Genomic DNA, 24,002 nt, shown 5'->3' on the forward strand with positions numbered 1-24,002 from the left:
ACACAGATCAATAAAACCAACGTTGTTCATATAATAGGTTACCAGAAGGGGAGACCAAGTACAATATGACGTCCATCTAAACTGGAGGAGGAAATTATTGTCCAAAAACAAACTTTTTAAGTAACACTGAACCCCCCCCCTAATGACAATGAAAATACATTAGTATTTTAATTGTATTCTCTCTACAGCAATAACCATTTGCTTTCTAAACAATGTTTTCCTGTGATTGTATTTTGAAATATTACAATATGCCTGGCTTGGCCTCTACTTTTCACAGACAGTCGCAAACAAACAATAATCTGCCCAAATTGCACGTGCTGCCTTTCCTTCCGACTGACTGTAGGCAATATATTTTAAATGTTTTTTTTTTAAATAAGCAAATTATCCTCTGACGCCAAATCATGCTATAGTTGCTTATTTTGAAGTATGACATGTATTTCTGTATAGAAAGTATTAGGCTCAATGGGCTATATAATTTTGGCAATTCAATTGACTTTAAGGAAAGCTTCCCCCAAGCCTTATGGACACGCCACCTATGTTTGAATATGAAAAACCTAACCACACGTAACATCCATTTTCTATTTGAGTGCAGGCTACGATGACATCTTTTTCTTCAATGCTCAGATGTCAATGTATATTCCTTTTTAATTCTGACTCTCTCTCTCCATCCCCTCCCTTTCTTCCCCCCTCTCTCGTCACCTTCCCTTCCATCCTTCTATCGCCCCTCTTTGTCTCTCTCGCCCCCTGCAGGCCAAATCATGTATCTGTCACATGTGCGGCGCCCACCTGAACCGGCTCCACTCCTGTCTCTCCTGCGTCTTCTTCGGCTGCTTCACCAAGAAACACATCCACGAGCACGCCAAAAACAAACGACACAATCTAGGTAAAATGTGCACGTGCTAGCTTATGTCCATTATCTCCCTCCCCCCCCCCCCCACACACACACACACACACACACACACACACACACACACAAAGACACAGGCAGATCCAGGCCTCTCTCTGCCTGAGAGAACTGTCCTCTTCAGAGACATTGAGCAGAACCCGTCCTTCTCCGTAGCATTAACGTTCTACTGGGAGCCAGTACTTAGTCTCAGGCAGACAAATGTCATTCTCTAAGCCTGTCTGTTCCCCTGTCAGCTCTGTGGGAGGGCTAGACATGTTTAATCCTCAACCACATAGAGTATGAATGACCCTGTGATTCTTACATGGTAATTATCCAAGTCTAAGTCTCCTATTTAGTGCACTACATTTGACCGGGGTCCACAGGGCTCTGGTAAGAAGTAGTGCACTGTGAAGGGAACGGGGTGCTGTTTGGGACGCTGGCGTAGAAATATCACAGATCCATTGGAATTTCCATTTGATTATATTTCTATGTAATTATGGGTCTATATACAGTACAGATAAGTAAAAGGATGTAATTGCAGTGGCTGTGATATTGTCTGAGGAGAATGGTGACAGATGAATGAGAGGGTGGTAATGCTAGGGTAATCTGTTAGGGTGTGATAGAGGTTAACGGTTCTTCTGGGGGGGGGGGGGGGGGGTCACCGTAAGGTTTTGATCTATACACACACACACACACACACACTGAGTCGTGTGTCGGTCGTTCAGTGGGGTGTCACAGTAAGGTTTTGATCTATACACACACACACACACACTGAGCCGTGTTGGTCGTTCAGTGGGGTGTCACAGTAAGGTTTTGATCTATACACACACACATACACACACACACTGAGCCGTGTCGGTCGTTCAGTGGGGTGTTACAGTAAGGTTTTGATCTATACACACACGCTGACACCCACACACACACACACACACACACACACACACACACAAATACACTGAGCCGTGTCGGTCGCTCCTGTCATCACGCCCTACCCCAGCCCCCCAGACTCCCACCACAGTGTTAATTAGGTCAGGGCTTTCCGCAGTAGCACACTCTCACTCACTGTGCATTGTACCATTAATCAAATGAACCCCTGACTCCCAGCTGTTCCTCTGGATTCCTTCACTTCCTTCATCCTCCTCCTCCTCTGTGTGTCTGCCAGATTTATTTTTAACTTCCTCTGTGATGTTGTACACAGAACTCTCTCTCCTTTTCTCTGGTTCCATGGTTACCACATCAGTCAAGGCCTTTCTCAGTGCATGCCTGTTGCCATTGGACACAGAGATGATGAGCTTCTTCTAGCTCGCTCCTCTCTCCTCTTATGGACACACACACACACACACACACACACAACGCCCCATTTAAATTTTCTGTATAATTGTTTAGGCCTATCCATCAATTGTCCCTTTTCACTCTCCTGGATCCTCCTAGTTCCGAGACAAACCTTTTAGTAGCCAAATGTGCAGGGGTTCTATTTGGCTGTCCATGAGTTGCATGTTTCCTCACAATATTGTTTTGAACGTTTGTTTTGGACTGATGCCCGGCTGAGCATTCTTCTCAACGCGCCGACGAAGTGCATTACAGTGGCTTGGAAATACTATGACATTTAATAGGAGGCAAATAATCAGTAAAATAACCTTTTCGTCATCATTTAGATGTTGCCAGAATGAATTTAGACGCAGTTTAACGTTAGCTAGCTAAGATTGAGGGGAGGCCACCGGATTTTAGCTGGCTAATGTTTTCATTGCTAGTTATTTTTTACACGCTTTTCTAGCTAATTTATTTTTATTCAACCTTTTATTTAACTTGGCAAGTCAGTTAAGAATATATTCTTATTTAAATGACGGCCTACCGGCGAACAGTGGGTTAACTGCCTTGTTCAGGGCAGAACGACAGATGTTTACCTTGTCAGCTCGGGGATTCCATCCAGCAATCCAGTTACTGGCCCAACGCTCTAACCACTAGGCTACCTGCTGGTTACTGGCCCAACGCTCTAACCACTAGGCTACCTGCTGGTTACTGGGTCAACGCTCTAACCACTAGACTACCTGCTGGTTACTGGCCCAACGCTCTAACCACTAGGCTACCTGCTGGTTACTGGCCCAACGCTCTAACCACTAGGCTACCTGCTGGTCACTGGCCCAACGCTCTAACCACTAGACTACCTGCTGGTTACTGGCCCAACGCTCTAACCACTAGGCTACCTGCTGGTTACTGGCCCAACTCTCTAACCACTAGGCTACCTGCTGGTTACTGGCCCAACGCTCTAACCACTAGGCTACCTGCTGGTTACTGGCCCAACGCTCTAACCACAAGGCTACCTGCTGGTTACTGGCCCAACGCTGTAACCACTAGGCTACCTGCTGGTTACTGGCCCAACGCTCTAACCACAAGGCTACCTGCTGGTCACTGGCCCAACGCTCTAACCACTAGGCTACCTGCTGGTCACTGGCCCAACGCTCTAACCACTAGGCTACCTGCTGGTTACTGGCCCAACGCTCTAACCACTAGGCTACCTGCTGGTTACTGGCCCAATGCTCTAACCACTAGGGTACCTGCTGGTTACTGGCCCAACGCTCTAACCACTAGGCTACCTGCTGGTTACTGTCCCAACTCTCTAACCACTAGGCTACCTGCCACCACTAGGCTACCTGCCGCCCCTAATGACAACGTTGCCATCTTGTTAAAGTAATTTTGACGACATGATAATGCTGGCTAAGTAGTTTCCTACTAAATATTTGACTACTTTAGCAATGTCATCGTATTTCCAGGCACTATAGTGTAATTTAGATGAAATAGTAGTTAACCCCAGTCTTTCTGAACGGACGCTATCACCACTTTATGGCACCACTTTATGGCACCACTATGGCACCACTTTATGGCACCACTATGGCACCCGCCGGCAGAGGGCTTGAGAACGTTCATAACAGTGGCATGATGCTTAGTGACAGAGGTGCAACCTATGAATAAATAGGTTGTCACGGCAACAGAAGAACCCAGGTATTGTTACCATGGTGTTGGAGAACATAGGCTAGTGGAAAGAGCAGGGGGTGTAGATGTGATGGACATGCACGCACACACAGTCCCACAAAAAAAAACATACTCTGTGACACACACACACACACACACCTTCCCTACGTGATAGTTCTCTAATTCTTCAATGCAAGCAGCAATGACATGGAACGACACAAGGCTCAAGTCAATAGAGGAGTGGAACACACAGAAAGTGCTTGTCTTCACGCTGGCCACATCAATGATGAGGTTAGACGTGCAATCAACACAAGCTGTTGTTCTGTAGGAAATATCTAGTTCTAATGGTTTTGTATTCCTTCTTTCTCTCTCCCTTCCAGCAATAGACTTATTATATGGTGGAATATATTGTTTTGTGTGCCAAGACTACATATACGACAAAGAGATGGAACAGATTGCCAAAGAAGAACAGAGGAAAGCCTGGAAATTGCAAGGTACAGTGTTGCTGGTCTCCAGCAGCTCAGGCAACGCTACTTTTCTGTGTCTGTTTTATCTCCCCCCCCAGTCAATAATTGATTTATTCCTTCATGTATTTTAACCTTTATTTATTTAACCACTTTCTGATACAGATCACAATGTGTGGAGATATGATAAACTGCATCCAGTGATTTTAAAGTAGTGGCAGCTGCATTCACACACACTATATATACAATACAAAAGTATCTGGACACCCCTTCATATTAGTGCATTCGGCTATTTCAGCCACAACCGTTGCTGACAGGTGTTTAAAATCGAGCACACAGCCATGCAATCTCCATAGACAAACATTGGCAGTAGAATGGCCTTTCTTAAGAGCTCAGTGACTTTCACCATAATAGGATGCCACCTTTCCAATAATTAGTTTGTCACATTTCTGCCCTGCTAGAGTTGCCCTGGTCAACTGTACAACACACAAGCTCACAGAACGGGACCGCTGAGTGCAAAAGCGTGTAGTGCGTAAAAATCGTCTGGTTGCAACACTCACTACCGAGTTCCACACTGCCTCTGGAAGCAACGTTAGGACAACTGTTCATCGGGAGTTTCATGAAATGGGTTTCCATGGCTGAGCAGCCTCACACAAGCCTAAGATCACCATACGCAATGCCAAGCATTGGCTTCACCATCTGGAAGTCTGACGGACGAATCTGGGTTTGGTGGATGCAAGGAGAATTCTACCTACCCAAATGCGTAGTGCCAACTATAACGTTTGGTGGAGGAGGAATGATGGTCTGGGGCTGTTTTTCATGGTTCGGGCTAGGCCCCTTAGTTCCAGTGAAGGGAAATCTTAATGCTACGGTATACAATTACATTCTTGACGATTCTGTGCTTCCAACTTTGTGTCAAGAGTTTGGGGAAGGCCTTTTCCTGATTCAGCATGACAATGCCCCCGTGCACAAAGCGAGGTCCATACAGAAATAGTTTGTTGAGATCAGTGTGGAAGAACTTGACTGGCCTACACAGAGCCCTGACCTCAAGGCCATTGAACACCTTTGGGATAAATTGAAACGGCGACTGCGAGCCAAGCCTTAATCGCCCAACATCAGTGCGTGACCTCACTAATGCTCTTGTGGCTGAATGGAAGCAAGTCCCAGCAGAAAGCCTTCCCAGAAGAGTGGAGGCTGTAATAGCAGCAAAGGGGTGACCAACTCCATATTAATGCCCATGATTTTGGAATGAGATGTTCAACGAGCAGGTGTCCGTATACTTTTGGTCATGTATTGGTACAATTATTTGTTTAAATGATTTTAACATATTGACCATGGCAGGCATATAGCCTTTACATGGTCCATATTAACAGGTATGCTATTAGTGATCAGCATTATCACCTGTAGCCCAACTGATGCAGCGTAGTGACTATAAATACATAGGCTGAAGCATGGGGTTGGCGATCTGCGTTTTCCCTATTGGGCTAATCGTTAGCTAGATCCCAAATGTAATATTTTATATAGTTAGGATCCTATTGGTGAATTAAACAAAGTGAAAATAATGTAGCCTACCTGTTAGGGTAACGTGGGGTAAACCGCCATCTTGTGTGACACTGCCTGTACCTCTCACAGAAACCACTTCATGTCACCATGAAACTGTCATTACATTTGAAGAAATGATTGTGAGGTAGGGTGGTGTCCTCTATGCACTCACAGCAAATTGAGGAGCGCTAACATTCTTAATCATGGTATTGCTAAAAACTCTGGGTTTAAAAAGATCAATTTCGCACATATTTAAGAGTTGCGAAATAAATAAATTAGGAATGGAAAGCTGGGATCCTCTGGGGCGGCAGGTAGTGGTTAGGCCGTTGGACTAGTAACCGAAAAGTTGCTGGATCAAATCCCCGAGCTGACAATGTAAAAGTCTGTCGTTCTGCCCCTGAACAGGCAGTTAACCCACTGTTCCTAGGCCGTCATTGAAAATAAGAATTTGTTCTTAACTGACTTGCCGAGTTAAATAAATACAATAAACAAAGCCATCAACTGCTGTTTTCCCTGCGATTGCAAGACTTGTGCATTGACTGCTTGTCACACTACATGTTTCCCTCTCAATGTCACTCAACTTGAATGTGCCTCGAGAGTAATATTTCTCTGGCATAGAGCATGCAACAACAAGCCGACTAGGTAACTAGATAAATCTGACTATCCCAGAGTAGAATATGTTTTCTATTCATTACTAGTTTTGTTTGCAGAGGAAAAGTAAATGTGGGCTGTTTTAGCATCATCAAAGTCGCCCTTAGCAGAAATATTGTTTTTTCATGATCCATATTTTTGGGTCGTGGCATCAATGATTTTGTCGTGGCACAGCAACCACCTATAAATGACTGCAGTGGAAATACTGGCACAGTGTCATCAGCATAAAAGTGTAGCTTCCAGTTGTTCACTCAGGAAGCAGTATGGTTAATATACAATGTGAGTAGTACTTCTGGACCTGGAATGAAGCCCTGAGGTATACCTGAGGCCACTGGACTTCGGTTCAGGTTGGAAAAGAACTCTTCATGCTCCACAGATTTAATTGATCTTTGTACCAATGTTTTGGTCTCAATAGACCATTGTTTCCCCACTGGTGGCCCTTGGGTAGTAAAAACAATTACTGTGAAAACACCAGCAAATCAGCTCCAACTGATTTTAATTTTTGAAAATCTGTTTCCAAAATATTCCAACTCATAAAAGACACATGATCGTATACAAATGTTCAAGGTTTGAAATGATTGTTTTAGTCAAATATTCTATCTGTTTGGGCGGTTTGGGGGGGTCAGTCTGCAGTCTCCATTATTTTTGTCATTATGTTCTGGCCCCAACCATTCGCTCAAGAAAAAATTGTCCCACGGGCCAAATCTAGTTAATAATCCCTGCAATAGATCTCCATCATAGCCTGGTCCCAGATCTATTTGCCAACTCTTATGGTCACCGGTGTGACAATTACCATAGGAGTTGGCAGGACAGCACAAACAGATCTGAGACCAGGCTACCTTTATCAAGGATCAGGATGAAGATATGGATGGTTTCGTCAATGTGTCAACGATGTCTCTGTCTTTGTGACCAGGTGTAGGGGAGAAATACTCGACGTGGGAGCCTACGAAGCGAGAGCTGGAGTTATTACGACACAATCCAAAGCGAAGGAAAATCACTACAAACTGCACTATCGGTGAGTAATAGGCTGGTCCGCTCTCCGCACAACCTTATGAAGTGCTAGTAGCAGCATCGATTTCATCACCCAGGCGTGTGTGTGTCTGTGGTGGTGTCTGTGTAGTCCAGGTGTCTGTGGTGGTGTCTGTGTAGTCCAGGTGTCTGTGGTGGTGTCTGTGTAGTCCAGGTGTCTGTGGTGGTGTCTGTGTAGTCCAGGTGTCTGTGGTGGTGTCTGTATAGTCCACGTGTCTGTGGTGCTGTCTGTATAGTCCAGGTGTCGGTGGTGGTGTCTGTATAGTCCAGGTGTCGGTGGTGGTGTCTGTATAGTCCAGGTGTCGGTGGTGGTGTCTGTATAGTCCAGGTGTCTCTGGTGTTGTCTGTATAGTCCAGGTGTCTCTGGTGTTGTCTGTATAGTCCAGGGTTACTTATGTGTTAATGTTGGGCTAGAGAGGAGTAATGAACACCACAGGGCAGCAGGCAGAAGCCCAGAGAGAGAGGGGAGAGAGAGAGAGGGAGAGAATGCACTGTTCCTTCTTCAATGACAAGTTCACACAACAAGGATGGTCTCTTCTCTCTTTCTCTGACGCTCTCTGTTTCTCAAACTAGATTCAAACTTACTTACGCCTCTGTTTGATTCTTCCTCTTCTCTCTCAATCCCTTTTCCTCTCTGCAGTTATCTCGCTTGATTTTGTAGAGTTCATTCAGTCTTCCTACTTTGTTCTCTTCCTCCCTCTCACTGTAATGAAACACTCGTAGAGAGGCCAGCCCAGCTGTCTCGGGGTGTGTGGAGTGGGTCGAGTCTGGAGAGTTTAACCCCCAGCCGAGAGCTCTATTCCTGGGCCAAACAGGCTGGACCAGTCCCAGGCTCCACACTGGGCCTCACCTGATCTGTTCACACAGGCCTTTGTGGTGGACCACAGCTTTTATCTGCACTAGCCCAAACCATGGCTGGATTACGCTAGCCCAAACCATGGCTGGATTACGCTAGCCCAAACCATGGCTGGATTACGCTAGCCCAAACCATGGCTGGATTACGCTAGCCCAAACCATGGCTGGATTACGCTAGCCCAAACCATGGCTGGATTACGCTAGCCCAAACCATGGCTGGATTACGCTAGCCCAAACCATGGCTGGATTACGCTAGCCCAAACCATGGCTGGATTACGCTAGCCCAAACCATGGCTGGATTACGCTAGCCCAAACCATGGCTGATTACGCTAGCCCAAACCATGGCTGATTACGCTAGCCCAAACCATGGCTGGATTACGCTAGCCCAAACCATGGCTGATTACGCTAGCCCAAACCATGGCTGGATTACGCTAGCCCAAACCATGGCTGATTACGCTAGCCCAAACCATGGCTGGATTACGCTAGCCCAAACCATGGCTGGATTACGCTAGCCCAAACCATGGCTGGATTACGCTAGCCCAAACCATGGCTGGATTACGCTAGCCCAAACCATGGCTGGATTACGCTAGCCCAAACCATGGCTGGATTACGCTAGCCCAAACCATGGCTGGATTACGCTAGCCCAAACCATGGCTGGATTACGCTAGCCCAAACCATGGCTGGATTACGCTAGCCCAAACCATGGCTGGATTACGCTAGCCCAAACCATGGCTGGATTACGCTAGCCCAAACCATGGCTGGATTACGCTAGCCCAAACCATGGCTGGATTACGCTAGCCCAAACCATGGCTGATTACGCTAGCCCAAACCATGGCTGGATTACGCTAGCCCAAACCATGGCGAAATTTAGCACATTTACAAAACTGTTTATTACTTGTCTTTGTCCCAAACCATAAAGTAAATTAATGTTAGAGCGTAATGTCCTCCTCTCTGTTACAGGATATGTGAATGTTGAGCGTAATGTCCTCTCTGTTACAGGATATGTGAATGTTAGAGCGTAATGTCCCATGGCAGGATATGTGAATGTTAGAGCGTAATGTCCTCTCTGTTACAGGAGATGTGAATGTTAGAGCGTAATGTCCTCCTCTCTGTTACAGGAGATGTGAATGTTAGAGCGTAATGTCCTCTCTGTTACAGGATATGTGAATACCAGGCTGATTACGCTGTTGCAGGAGATGTGAATGTTAGAGCGTAATGTCCTCATCTCTGTTACAGGAGATGTGAATGGCTGGATTACGCTAATGTCCAAACCATGGCTGTATTACAGGAGATGTGAATGTTAGAGCGTAATGTCCTCTCTGTTACAGGAGATGTGAATGTCAGAGCGTAATTTCCTCTCTGTTACAGGAGATGTGAATGTCTATGTCCTCCTCCCTGTTACAGAGATGTGAATGTTAGAGCGTAATGTCCTCCTCTCTGTTACAGGATATGTGAATGTTAGAGCGTAATGTCCTCTCTGTTACAGGATATGTGAATGTTAGAGCGTAATGTCCTCTCTGTTACAGGAGATGTGAATGTTAGAGCGTAATGTCCTCCTCTCTGTTACAGGAGATGTGAATGTTAGAGCGTAATGTCCTCTCTGTTACAGGAGATGTGAATGTCAGAGCGTAATGTCCTCCTCTCTGTTGCAGGAGATGTGAATGTTAGAGCGTAATGTCCTCATCTCTGTTACAGGAGATGTGAATGTTAGAGCGTAATGTCCTCTCTGTTACAGGAGAGGTGAATGTTAGAGCGTAATGTCCTCATCTCTGTTACAGGAGATGTGAATGTTAGAGCGTAATGTCCTCTCTGTTACAGGAGATGTGAATGTTAGAGCTGTGCTTTTCTTGATTGTTTGTCCTGAAGATGGGCCTACTTTTTCACTTCCCCCCTCTCTCTCTAAACCCTCCCGTCTCCCGTCAGGTTTACGAGGGTTGATCAACCTGGGCAACACGTGCTTCATGAACTGCATCGTCCAGGCCCTCACCCACACCCCCCTGCTGCGCGACTTCTTCCTGTCCGACAGGCACAAGTGTGAGATGCAGTCCAACTCCTGTCTGGTGTGTGAGATGTCACAGCTCTTTCAGGAGGTAAGGCCGGAGCTGGGGGGATACTGTGGCAATCTGCTCAATTCCTTAAAAAATTCCCAAATTCCCAGGTTTTTCAGAAATGTTTGTTGTTGGAGAATCCCAGTTCCCGGAATCAGGAGGGAATAATCAGGGAGGGAGTCCTCCAACAGGGATTTCTGGGAAAGACTGGAATGTTGCAACCCTAGGGCGGTCAAATGCAGTCTTCTAGGGGTTTGGGAGGCCAAAGGAAAACATATGAGACAGAATTACAACCAGTCAGACATAGAAATGGAATGACTAACCACATCAAAACAGAATGTTCTCCCAGACTAACAGATTGACTGCAAAGGGAGTCACTGACTGGATCACTGCGTTGTGGAGCTGGAGGGAAACCACTCTGTCTGAGAGAAATGAACAGAGGTCAACCAGAATGCCCTGTCGTATTATACAGCTACAGTATTTGGCATTTTGTTTAAACTCAACTCACCAGTCTGTGTGAGGGTGGGGGGATGGTCTGTCTCCATACTTATCTCTAAATGCTAGGCTCCTTACCAATCGTTCACAGTTCTGAATGTGTTTAGTACAGTCAGTTGGTTAGATTACATCTACTAAACTCAATGCTCCCTGATCATTATAGAACTGGTGCTCAGGTGTCTCCTCACACCCCCCCACTCTCTGGTGTGTATATACACTGAGTGTACAGAATGTTAGACCTGCTCTTTCCATGACATAGTCAAGGTTTAAACATCCTTCTTTACACTGTCTCCTCCCCTTCAGCTACACTGATTGAAGTGGATTTAACAAGTGACATCAGTACGGGCTCATAGACCGACCAAGTGAATCCAGGGGAAAGCTGTGTCAGTGGTTCCCAACTCCAGTCCTCCACCACCCCAACAGTACACACTTCTGGTGTAGCCCCAGATAAACAAACACCTGGTTCAACTCCTTGAGGGCCTGATGATGAGTTGACAAGTTGAATCAGGTGTTCAGATGTGACAGTGAATGGTGAATGAACTGGTGTCTAGAGTAGACCAAGGAGAAAAGTGAAAAGCATACCCTTGGAGAATATTTGTCATGTTACAATGGGAACTAGAATAAAAGTTTCAGAACAAACTTTGTGCTTGCTGAGAACTATTCAGCTAGAGAGCATATCTCTGTTCTTGTCCCTAAGAGCCAGACGCTCACACACACTTCTCTTCCCTCTCTCCCAATCACATTGTTCATTCCTGCTCCACGCGTTCCTCTTTCCCTTTGAACCTGGAGCATGCAGCACCATCATCAGTACCAGGAAAGAGGGGCTGCTCCTCTGACTTTGTACCCACACATAGCTCCTCTCAGCCAGGGAGGAGTTGGTCTTTGATCAGCCCCTCCCTGTCTTCCTTTTTATAGACTCTTTGGTTTGTCAGACTGCTTCAAGCTGCAGCGGAGGACCAAAGAGCCTGTAAGATACAAGATATAAGCTTGTTAGTGCGTGCGTGATTTCCTCAAATCTCAATCAGGCCTCAGAAGGAGAGTCAGGAGATTAAAGGTGTGTGTGTGCGTGCGTGCGTGCGCGCGTGCCGTAATAGTCAGGGCTTGGTTGTGCATTCAAGCAGAGCACTCCTTTCATTATTGTGTTCTCTACATCTCACACCCTGACCTAGACTGTCAGTCATCCAATCCCCATAGCAACCTGGAGATTCAGCAGTCTGGTTTGACCCACCCTCTCTGGAAGCTCAGTAACTAGCATTCACTAACAAATAATAGCATTTGATGTTCTTTTCTACATAGAAGATCAAGCAAAATGATTGCCTGAGCATCTTCTGAACTTCCCAATACCTTTCTGATGCATTTCAGTCACTTCAAACCATACTTCCTTCAGTTAGAAATACTGTCAGAGTACTGTAAACGGATTTGTAATAGACTGTCATAGTACTGTAAACGGATTTGTAATAGACCGTCATAGTACTGTAAACGGATTTGTAATAGACCGTCATAGTACTGTAAACGGATTTGTAATAGACCGTCATAGTACTGTAAACGGATTTGTAATAGACCGTCATAGTACTGTAAACGGATTTGTAATAGACCGTCATAGTACTGTAAACGGATTTGTAATAGACCGTCATAGTACTGTAAACGGATTTGTAATAGACCGTCAGAGTACTGTAAACGGATTTGTAATAGACCGTCAGAGTACTGTAAACTGATTTGTAATAGACCGTCAGAGTACTGTAAACGGATTTGTAATAAACTGTCATAGTACTGTAAACGGATTTGTAATAGACCGTCATAGTACTGTAAACGGATTTGTAAAAGACTGTCATAGTACTGTAAACTGATTTGTAATAGACTGTCATAGTACTGTAAATTGATTTGTAATAGACTGTCATAGTACTGTAAACTGATTTGTAATAGACTGTCATAGTACTGTAAACTGATTTGTTATAGACTGTCATAGTACTGTAAACTGATTTGTAATAGACTGTCATAGTACTGTAAACGGATTTGTAATAGACTGTCAAAGCTCCAAATAAAAAAGTAAACATTGTCCATTGACTACAACACATGAAATGTTTTAAATATCAAAATGGGGTCACGGGCCCAGAAAGGTTTGAAACCCTGTGCTAAGGTCTCAGCTGTACAAAGAAGATACAAGTTGAGTCTAGGTACATTTAACAACATGGCTGCCAGATATTAAATCCCTGTTCTCCCCATTTCCTACTTTCTCTCCACAGTTCTACTCGGGCCACCGTTGGCCCCACATTCCCTTCCGGCTGCTGCACCTGGTGTGGACTCACGCACGTCACTTAGCGGGCTACGAGCAACAGGATGCCCACGAGTTCCTCATCGCAGCGCTGGACGTGCTGCACCGCCACTGTAAAGGAGACACCGCCCGTAAGTATCGCTGTCCTGACTTATTACTTAAATACTGTGGGAAAGTTTCACTTAACTTACTGATAAATACACTATAGTACTGTGTTATTGTTAAAGAGAAGTGACACTGAGGTTGAGCTATATTGTATCTCTTCAGTGTAACTGAACAGAGATGTTCTGATTCTTCTAGCGGAATAGAGACCAAAGTGGGTTTCATCAAGACAAAATGGATGATAAATGTATGAGATCTACACTGTAATCGTCTGGTTAAAAAGGGAATAATCTGTTCTCCTACAGTTCAAATAGGTTATAAGAGAGAACCGATTTGTCACGTCTGTCTGCCTGCATAAATTCTGCATGCGCTGAATCCTCAGTCGTGTCAATTGAAACTCCACTTTAGCCGAGGAGACACGTCTGTGTCAAACCTACCCATAATGCAGTGTGTTGTCCGCACTCAGCACCAGTGGAAATGTACTGAAGGGGAAGATTGAAAGGGAAGTGACAATGCCACGCACCGAAGGGACCGAGAGGATTGTGGGGTGGAATGATAATGTGCCCCACTGCACCGCCATGACACAGAGGGAGGGACCTGGCAGTAAGGAGGCCTCTGATTCGCCAGAATTGTAGAGGGAGTTTAGAGGTGCTAGACAGGCTTCACTGCAGTGGGGAGAGAGCGAGGGGTGGGGGGGTGTGACAGAGAGTGTCGGGGACAGAGGGGGAGGGGGTGACAGACAGTGAGAAGGGGGGGGGGGGGGGGGGGGGCGAGAGAGTGAAAGAGTCCTTTAAAAGTGCAAAGGTGTCCACTGTGTTGATGTGTGCTCGCTCTCCATCTGTCTCTGTGTTCTGTTACCTAGGAGACGACAACGGGAAGAAGGCCAACAATCCAAACCACTGTAGCTGCATCATTGACCAAATTTTCACTGGCGGACTCCAATCAGACGTCACCTGTCAAGTCTGCCAGTAAGTGTGTGCCTCATTCCGTGTTCCTTCCACTAGCCAACATCCCCCATGTTTAAAATCTGGGTGTGGGGGGGGGTGAGAGAGTGTGGAAGAAAGTGAAGGTTGTATGTGTCAAGACTGGTAAAATACTCACGTTTGACATTTTGACATCCTCTCAAAGGACTTCCTACATTGCCAAGAGGCAAGAACTCCCTTCCTCTGCTTTAACCCCCCAACCTCCTTCTCCCTCTTCTCCTCTGCATCCTCCTCCATCTTACCCCCTCCTCCCTCACCCTTCTCCCTCTGATCTCAGCTACCTCCCTCCATCCCAACACTACCCTGATTTATCAGTCTGGAGTGACCCTTTTCTAACCTGCTCTCATCTTTACCAGTCTCCCAACACTGCCCCTTCACTGCACTCCTCTCATATTTAAGTCATGTCCTCCCCTCCTGGTGAAGCTGCTGTTGAGAGGAGGTTATCTAGATGCTGGGCTGTCCTGTCACATTTACACAGAGCTCACTGTACTCTAGGGCACTCAACTGCACTCTACACAGTGCAACACAGCTATCCGGGCTCAGCCACACCTGGCCACACACAACACAGAAGCTAGTTCCAGAATACCTGGCCGTAGGGCTAGCTCCAGAATACCTGTCCGTAGGGCTAGCTCCAGAATACCTGTCCGTAGGGCTAGCTCCAGAATACCTGGCCGTAAAGATAGCTCCAGAATACCTGGCCGTAGGGCTAGCTCCAGAATACCTGGCTGTAGGGCTAGCTCCAGAATACCTGGCTGTAGGGCTAGCTCCAGAATACCTGGCTGTAGGGCTAGCTCCAGAATACCTGGCTCGTAGGGCTAGCTCCAGAATACCTGGCTGTAGGGCTAGCTCCAGAATACCTGGCTGTAGGGCTAGCTCCAGAATACCTGGCCGTAGGGCTAGCTCCAGAATACCTGGCCGTAGGGATAGCTCCAGGATACCTGGCCGTAGGGACAGCTCCAGAATACCTGGCTGTAGGGCTAGCTCCAGAATACCTGGCTGTAGTGCTAGCTCCAGAATACCTGGCTGTAGGGCTAGCTCCAGAATACCTGGTCTGTAGGGCTAGCTCCAGAATACCTGGCTGTAGGGCTAGCTCCAGAATACCTGGCTGTAGGGCTAGCTCCAGAATACCTGGCTGTAGGGCTAGCTCCAGAATACCTGGCCGTAGGGCTAGCTCCAGAATACCTGGCCGTAGGGACAGCTCCAGAATACCTGGCCGTAGGGACAGCTCCAGAATACCTGGCTGTAGGGCTAGCTCCAGAATACCTGTCCGTAGGGCTAGCTCCAGAATACCTGGCTGTAGGGCTAGCTCCAGAATACCTGGCCGTAGGGATAGCTCCAGAATACCTGGCCGTAGGGATAGCTCCAGAATACATGGCCGTAGGGATAGCTCCAGAATACCTGGCCGTAGGGCTAGCTCCAGAATACCTGTCCGTAGGGCTAGCTCCAGAATACCTGGCTGTAGGGATAGCTCCAGAATACCTGGCTGTAAGGCTAGCTCCAGAATACCTGTCCGTAGGGCTAGCTCCAGAATACCTGGCTGTAGGGCTAGCTCCAGAATACCTGGTCGTAGGGATAGCTCCAGAATACCTGGCTGTAGGGATAGCTCCAGAATACCTGGCTGTAGGGCTAGCTCCAGAATACCTGGCTGTAGGGCTAGCTCCAGAATACCTGTCCGTAGGGCTAGCTCCAGAATACCTGGCTGTAGAATACCTGGCTAGCTCCAGAATACCTGTCTGTAGGGCTAGCTCCAGAATGTTTTTGTTTTTATTTTACCTTTATTTAACTAGGCAAGTCAGTTAAGAACAAATTCTTATTTACAATGACGGCCTATGAACAGTGGGTTTAACTGCCTTGTTCAGGGTCAGAATGACAGATTCGATCTTGCAACCTTTCTGTTTCTAGCCCAACACCCTAACCACTAGGCTACCTGTCGTATACCAGGAGACTAAGGTTAGCTCTTTAGCTACAGTACTTCTTCACTATGTCTTGTAGCTTGTGCTCAAGGCTTGGCTCCATTACACTTAGAATAATCTCTAGAATAATCTCTGTTTTCCCTCACTCACTCCAGAACTACATGAATAGATGATATACCTATAAAAAGGCTAACTTCACAAACCACAATCAGACCCTCCGATGGTGGTAATAGCCCCCTACTGGACGGAGACGGTGGTAATAGCCCCCTACTGGACGGAGACGGTGATAATAGCCCCCTACTGGACGGAGACGGTGGTAATAGCCCCCTAACTGGACGGAGACGGTGGTAATAACCCCCTAACTGGACGAAGACGGTGGTAATAGCCCCCTACTGGACGGAGATGGTGGTAATAGCCCCCTAACTGGACGGAGACGGTGGTAATAGCCCCCTAACTGGACGGAGACGGTGGTAATAGCTCCCTACTGGACGGAGACAGGGATAATAGCCCCCTAACTGGACGGAGACGGTGGTAATAGTCCCCTACTGGACGGAGACGGTGGTAATAGCCCCCTACTGGACGGAGACGGTGGTAATAGCCCCCTACTGGACGGAGACAGGGATAATAGCCCCCTACTGGACAGACACGGTGGTAATAGCCCCCTACTGGAAGGAGACGGTGATAATAGCCCCCTGGAAGGAGACTGGAAGGAGACGGTGGTAATAGCCCCCTACTGGACGGAGACGGTGGTAATAGCCCCCTACTGGACGGAGACGGTGGTAATAGCCACCTACTGGACGGAGACGGTGGTAATAGCCCCCTACTGGACGGAGACAGTGGTAATAGCCCCCTACAGGACGGAGACGGTGGTAATAGCCCCCTACTGGACGGAGACGGTGGTAATAGCCCCTTACTGGACGGAGACGGTGGTAATAGCCCCCTACTGGACGGAGACGGTGGTAATAGCCCCCTACTGGACAGACACGGTGGTAATAGCCCCCCACTGGAAGGAGATGGTGGTAATAGCCCCATAACTGGATAGAGACGGTGGTAATAGCCGTCTACTGGAAGGAGATGGTGGTAATAGCCCCCTAACTGGACGGAGACGGTGGTAATAGCCCCCTACTGGACGGAGACGGTGGTAATAGCCCCCTACTGGACGGAGACGGTGGTAATAGCCCCCTACTGGACGGAGACGGTGGTAATAGCCCCCTACTGGACGGAGACAGGGATAATAGCCCCCTAACTGGATGGAGACGGTGGTATTAGCCGTCTACTGGAAGGAGATGGTGGTAATAGCCCCCTAACTGGACGGAGGCGGTGGTAATAGCCCCCTACTGGACGGAGACGGTGATAATAGCCCCCTACTGGACGGAGACGGTGGTAATAGCCCCCTACTGGACGAAGACGGTGGTAATAGCCCCCTACTGGACGGAGACAGGGATAATAGCCCCTAACTGGACGGAGACGGTGGTAATAGCCCCCTAACTGGACGGAGACGGTGGTAATAGCCCCCTACTGGACGGAGACGGTGGTAATTGCCCCCTAACTGGATGGAGACGGTGGTAATAGCCCCCTAACTGGATGGAGACGGTGGTAATAGCCCCCTACTGGACGGAGACGGTGGTAATAGCCCCCTAACTGGACGGAGACGGTGGTAATAGCCCCCTAACTGGACGGAGACGGTGGTAATAGCCCCCTAACTGGACGGAGACGGTGGTAATAGCCCCCTAACTGGACGGAGACGGTGGTAATAGCCCCCTAACTGGACGGAGACGGTGGTAATAGCCCCCTAACTGGACGGAGACGGTGGTAATAGCCCCCTAACTGGACGGAGACGGTGGTAATAGCCCCCTAACTGGACGGAGACGGTGGTAATAGCCCCCTACTGGACAGAGACGGTGGTAATAGCCCACTAACTGGACGGAGACGGTGGTAATAGCCCACTAACTGGACGGAGACGGTGGTAATAGCCCCCTAACTGGACGGAGACGGTGGTAATAGCCCCCTAACTGGACGGAGACGGTGGTAATAGCCCCCTAACTGGACGGAGACGGTGGTAATAGCCCCCAACTGGACGGAGACGGTGGTAATAGCCCCCTACTGGACGGAGACGGTGGTAATAGCCCCCTAACTGGACGGAGACGGTGATAATAGCCCCCTACTGGACGGAGACAGGGATAATAGCCCCCTACTGGACGGAGACAGGGATAATAGCCCCCTAACTGGACGGAGACAGGGATAATAGCCCCCTAACTGGACGGAGACGGTGGTAATAGCCCCCTACTGGACAGAGACGGTGGTAATAGCCCCCTAACTGGTCGGAGACGGTGGTAATAGCCCCCTACTGGACGGAGACAGGGATAATAGCCCCCTACTGGACGGAGACAGGGATAATAGCCCCCTACTGGACGGAGATGGTGGTAATAGCCCCCTACTGGACGGAGACGGTGGTAATAGCCCCCTAACTGGACGGAGACGGTGGTAAGCCCCCTAACTGGACGGAGACGGTGGTAATAGCCCCCTACTGGACGGAGACGGTGGTAATAGCCCACTAACTGGACGGGACGGAGACGGGTGGTACAGGGATAATAGCCCCTAACTGGACGGAACTGGACGGAGACGGTGGTAATAGCCCCCTAACTGGACGGAGACGGTGGTAATAGCCCCCTAACTGGACGGAGACGGTGGTAATAGCCCCCTACTGGACAGAGACGGTGGTAATAGCCCCCTAACTGGACGGAGACGGTGTTAATAGCCCCCTACTGGACGGAGATGGTGGTAATAGCCCCCTACTGGACGGAGATGGTGGTAATAGCCCCCTAACTGGACGGAGACGGTGGTAATAGCCCCCTACTGGACGGAGACGGGATAATAGCCCCCTACTGGACGGAGACAGGGATAATAGCCCCCTACTGGACGGAGACAGGGATAATAGCCCCCTAACTGGACGGAGACAGGAATAATAGCCCCCTAACTGGACGGAGACGGTGGTAATAGCCCCCTACTGGACGGAGACGGTGGTAATAGCCCCCTAACTGGACGGAGACGGTGGTAATAGCCCTCTACTGGACGGAGACAGGGATAATAGCCCCCTACTGGACGGAGACAGGGATAATAGCCCCCTACTGGACGGAGATGGTGGTAATAGCCCCCTACTGGACGGAGACGGTGGTAATAGCCCCCTACTGGACGGAGACGGTGGTAATAGCCCACTAACTGGACGGAGACGGTGGTACTAGCCCCCTAACTGGACGGAGACGGTGGTAATAGCCCCCTAACTGGACGGAGACGGTGGTAATAGCCCCCTAACTGGACGGAGACGGTAGTAATAGCCCCCTACTGGACAGAGACGGTGGTAATAGCCCCCTAACTGGACGGAGACGGTGTTAATAGCCCCCTACTGGACGGAGATGGTGGTAATAGCCCCCTACTGGACGGAGATGGTGGTAATAGCCCCCTAACTGGACGGAGACGGTGGTAATAGCCCCCTACTGGACGGAGACAGGGATAATAGCCCCCTACTGGACGGAGACAGGGATAATAGCCCCCTACTGGACGGAGACAGGGATAATAGCCCCCTACTGGACGGAGACAGGGATAATAGCCCCCTAACTGGACGGAGACGGTGGTAATAGCCCCCTACTGGACGGAGACGGTGGTAATAGCCCCCTAACTGGACGGAGACGGTGGTAATAGCCCTCTACTGGACGGAGACAGGGATAATAGCCCCCTACTGGACGGAGACAGGGATAATAGCCCCCTAACTGGACGGAGACGGTGGTAATAGCCCCCTAACTGGACGGAGACGGTGGTAATAGCCCCCTAACTGGACGGAGACGGTGGTAATAGCCCCCTAACTGGACGGAGACGGTGGTAATAGCCCGGAGACTAACTGGACGGAGACGGTGGTAATAGCCCCCTACTGGACGGAGACGGTGGTAATAGCCCCCTAACTGGACGGAGACGGTGGTAATAGCCCCCTACTGGATGGAAACGGTGGTAATAACCCCCTACTGGACGGAGACGGTGGTAATAGCCCCCTACTGGACGGAGACGGTGGTAATAGCCCCCCTACTGGACGGAGACGGTGGTAATAGCCCCCTAACTGGACGGAGACGGTGGTAATAGCCCCCTACTGGACGGAGACGGTGGTAATAGCCCCCTACTGGACGGAGACGGTGGTAATAGCCCCCTACTGGACGGAGACGGTGGTAATAGCCCCCTACTGGACGGAGACGGTGGTAATAGCCCCCTACTGGACGGAGACGGTGGTAATAGCCCCCTACTGGACGGAGACGGTGGTAATAGCCCCCTACTGGACGGAGACGGTGGTAATAGCCCCCTACTGGACGGAGACGGTGGTAATAGCCCCCTACTGGACGGAGACGGTGGTAATAGCCCCCTACTGGACGGAGACGGTGGTAATAGCCCCCTACTGGACGGAGACGGTGGTAATAGCCCCCTACTGGAAGGAGACGGTGGTAATAGCCCCCTACTGGAAGGAGACGGTGGTAATATCCCCCTAACTGGACGGAGACGGTGGTAATAGCCCCCTACTGGACGGAGACGGTGGTAATATCCCCCTACTGGACGGAGACGGTGGTAATATCCCCCTAACTGGACGGAGACGGTGGTAATAGCCCCCTAACTGGACGGAGACGGTGGTAATAGCCCCCTACTGGACGGAGACGGTGGTAATAGCCCCCTAACTGGACGGAGACGGTGGTAATAGCCCCCTACTGGACGGAGACGGTGGTAATAACCCCCTAACTGGACGGAGACGGTGGTAATAGCCCCCTACTGGACGGAGACGGTGGTAATATCCCCCTAACTGGACGGAGACGGTGGTAATAGCCCCCTACTGGACGGAGACGGTGGTAATATCCCCCTACTGGACGGAGACGGTGGTAATATCCCCCTAACTGGATGGAGACGGTGGTAATAGCCCCCTAACTAGACGGAGACGGTGGTAATAGCCCCCTAACTAGACGGAGACGGTGGTAATAGCCCCCTAACTAGACGGAGACGGTGATAATAGCCCCCTACTGGACGGAGACGGTGGTAATAACCCCCTAACTGGACGGAGACGGTGATAATAGCCCCCTACTGGACGGAGACGGTGGTAATGGCCCCCTACTGGACGGAGACGGTGGTAATAGCCCCCTAACTGGACGGAGACGGTGGTAATAGCCCCCTAACTGGACGGAGACGGTGGTAATAACCCCCTAACTGGACGGAGACGGTGGTAATAGCCCCCTAACTGGACGGAGACGGTGGTAATAGCCCCCTAACTGGACGGAGACGGTGGTAATAACCCCCTACTGGACGGAGACGGTGGTAATAGCCCCCTAACTGGAAGGAGACGGTGGTAATAGCCCCCTAACTGGACGGAGACGGTGGTAATAACCCCCTAACTGGACGGAGACGGTGGTAATAGCCCCCTACTGGACGGAGACGGTGGTAATAGCCCCCTACTGGACGGAGACGGTGGTAATAGCCCCCTACTGGACGGAGACGGTGGTAATAGCCCCCTACTGGACGGAGACGGTGGTAATAACCCCCTAACTGGACGGAGACGGTGGTAATAGCCCCCTAACTGGACGGAGACGGTGGTAATAGCCCCCTAACTGGACGGAGACGGTGGTAATATCCCCCTAACTGGACGGAGACGGTGGTAATAGCCCCCTAACTGGACGGAGGCGGTGGTAATAGCCCCCTAACTGGACGGAGACGGTGGTAATATCCCCCTAACTGGACGGAGACGGTGGTAATAGCCCCCTACTGGACGGAGACGGTGGTAATATCCCCCTACTGGACGGAGACGGTGGTAATAGCCCCCTAACTGGACGGAGACGGTGGTAATATCCCCCTACTGGACGGAGACGGTGGTAATAACCCCCTAACTGGACGGAGACGGTGGTAATATCCCCCTAACTGGATGGAGACGGTGGTAATAGCCCCCTACTGGACGGAGACGGTGGTAATAACCCCCTAACTGGACGGAGACGGTGGTAATATCCCCCTAACTGGACGGAGACGGTGGTAATAGCCCCCTAACTGGACGGAGACGGTGGTAATAGCCCCCTAACTGGACGGAGACGGTGGTAATAGCCCCCTAACTGGACGGAGACGGTGGTAATAGCCCCCTAACTCGACGGAGACGGTGGTAATATCCCCCTACTGGACGGAGACGGTGGTAATAACCCCCTAACTGGACGGAGACGGTGGTAATAGCCCCCTACTGGACGGAGACGGTGGTAATATCCCCCTACTGGACGGAGACGGTGGTAATAGCCCCCTAACTGGACGGAGACGGTGGTAATATCCCCCTACTGGACGGAGACGGTGGTAATAACCCCCTAACTGGACGGAGACGGTGGTAATAACCCCCTACTGGACAGAGACGGTGGTAATAGCCCCCTAACTGGACGGAGATGGTGGTAATAACCCCCTACTGGACGGAGATGGTGGTAATAACCCCCTACTGGACAGAGACGGTGGTAATAGCCCCCTAACTGGACGGAGACGGTGGTAATAACCCCCTACTGGACGGAGACGGTGGTAATAACCCCCTACTGGACGGAGACGGTGGTAATAGCCCCCTAACTGGATGGAGATGGTGGTAATAACCCCCTACTGGACAGAGACAGGGATAATAGCCCCCTAACTGGAAGGAGACGGTGGTAATAGCCCCCTAACTGGACGGAGACGGTGGTAATAACCCCCTAACTGGACGGAGACGGTGGTAATAGCCCCCTACTGGACGGAGACGGTGGTAATAACCCCCTAACTGGACGGAGACGGTGGTAATAGCCCCCTACTGGACGGAGACGGTGGTAATAGCCCCCTACTGGACGGAGACGGTGGTAATAGCCCCCTACTGGACGGAGACGGTGGTAATATCCCCCTACTGGACGGAGACGGTGGTAATAGCCCCCTAACTGGACGGAGACGGTGGTAATAGCCCCCTAACTGGACGGAGACGGTGGTAATATCCCCCTAACTGGACGGAGACGGTGGTAATAGCCCCCTAACTGGACGGAGACGGTGGTAATAGCCCCCTAACTGGACGGAGACGGTGGTAATAGCCCCCTAACTGGACGGAGACGGTGGTAATATCCCCCTAACTGGACGGAGACGGAGGTAATAGCCCCCTACTGGACGGACGGTGGTAATATCCCCCTACTGGACGGAGACGGTGGTAATAGCCCCCTAACTGGACGGAGACTGTGGTAATATCCCCCTACTGGACGGAGACGGTGGTAATAACCCCCTAACTGGACGGAGATGGTGGTAATATCCCCCTAACTGGATGGAGACGGTGGTAATAGCCCCCTACTGGACGGAGACGGTGGTAATAACCCCCTAACTGGACGGAGACGGTGGTAATAACCCCCTAACTGGACGGAGACGGTGGTAATATCCCCCTAACTGGACGGAGACGGTGGTAATAGCCCCCTAACTGGACGGAGACGGTGGTAATAGCCCCCTAACTGGACGGAGACGGTGGTAATAGCCCCCTAACTGGACGGAGACGGTGGTAATATCCCCCTACTGGACGGAGACGGTGGTAATAGCCCGCTACTGTACGGAGACGGTGGTAATAACCCCCTAACTGGACGGAGACGGTGGTAATAGCCCCCTACTGGACGGAGACGGTGGTAATATCCCCCTACTGGACGGAGACGGTGGTAATAGCCCCCTAACTGGACGGAGACGGTGGTAATATCCCCCTACTGGACGGAGACGGTGGTAATATCCCCCTACTGGACGGAGACGGTGGTAATAG

At 49.8% G+C, this 24,002-nt stretch overlaps 1 protein-coding gene across 1 annotated transcript in view; it reads left to right on the forward strand.

The window, feature by feature from the left end:
- The first annotated feature begins 731 nt into the window (after positions 1-731).
- Positions 732-24,002, forward strand: part of LOC139401863 (ubiquitin carboxyl-terminal hydrolase 22-like) — a 37,346-nt gene continuing 14,075 nt past the window's right edge. Inside the window, exons 1-6 of the mRNA XM_071145854.1 lie at positions 732-883; positions 4,237-4,350; positions 7,427-7,528; positions 10,321-10,487; positions 13,184-13,343; positions 14,177-14,282. Coding sequence (XP_071001955.1) covers positions 772-883; positions 4,237-4,350; positions 7,427-7,528; positions 10,321-10,487; positions 13,184-13,343; positions 14,177-14,282 — 761 coding nt within the window. The 5' untranslated portion in view covers positions 732-771. The remainder of the gene's footprint in view (positions 884-4,236; positions 4,351-7,426; positions 7,529-10,320; positions 10,488-13,183; positions 13,344-14,176; positions 14,283-24,002) is intronic.

Source organism: Oncorhynchus clarkii, unplaced genomic scaffold (genome assembly GCF_045791955.1).
Source record: "Oncorhynchus clarkii lewisi isolate Uvic-CL-2024 unplaced genomic scaffold, UVic_Ocla_1.0 unplaced_contig_337_pilon_pilon, whole genome shotgun sequence".
Taxonomy (NCBI): Eukaryota; Metazoa; Chordata; class Actinopteri; order Salmoniformes; family Salmonidae; genus Oncorhynchus; species Oncorhynchus clarkii.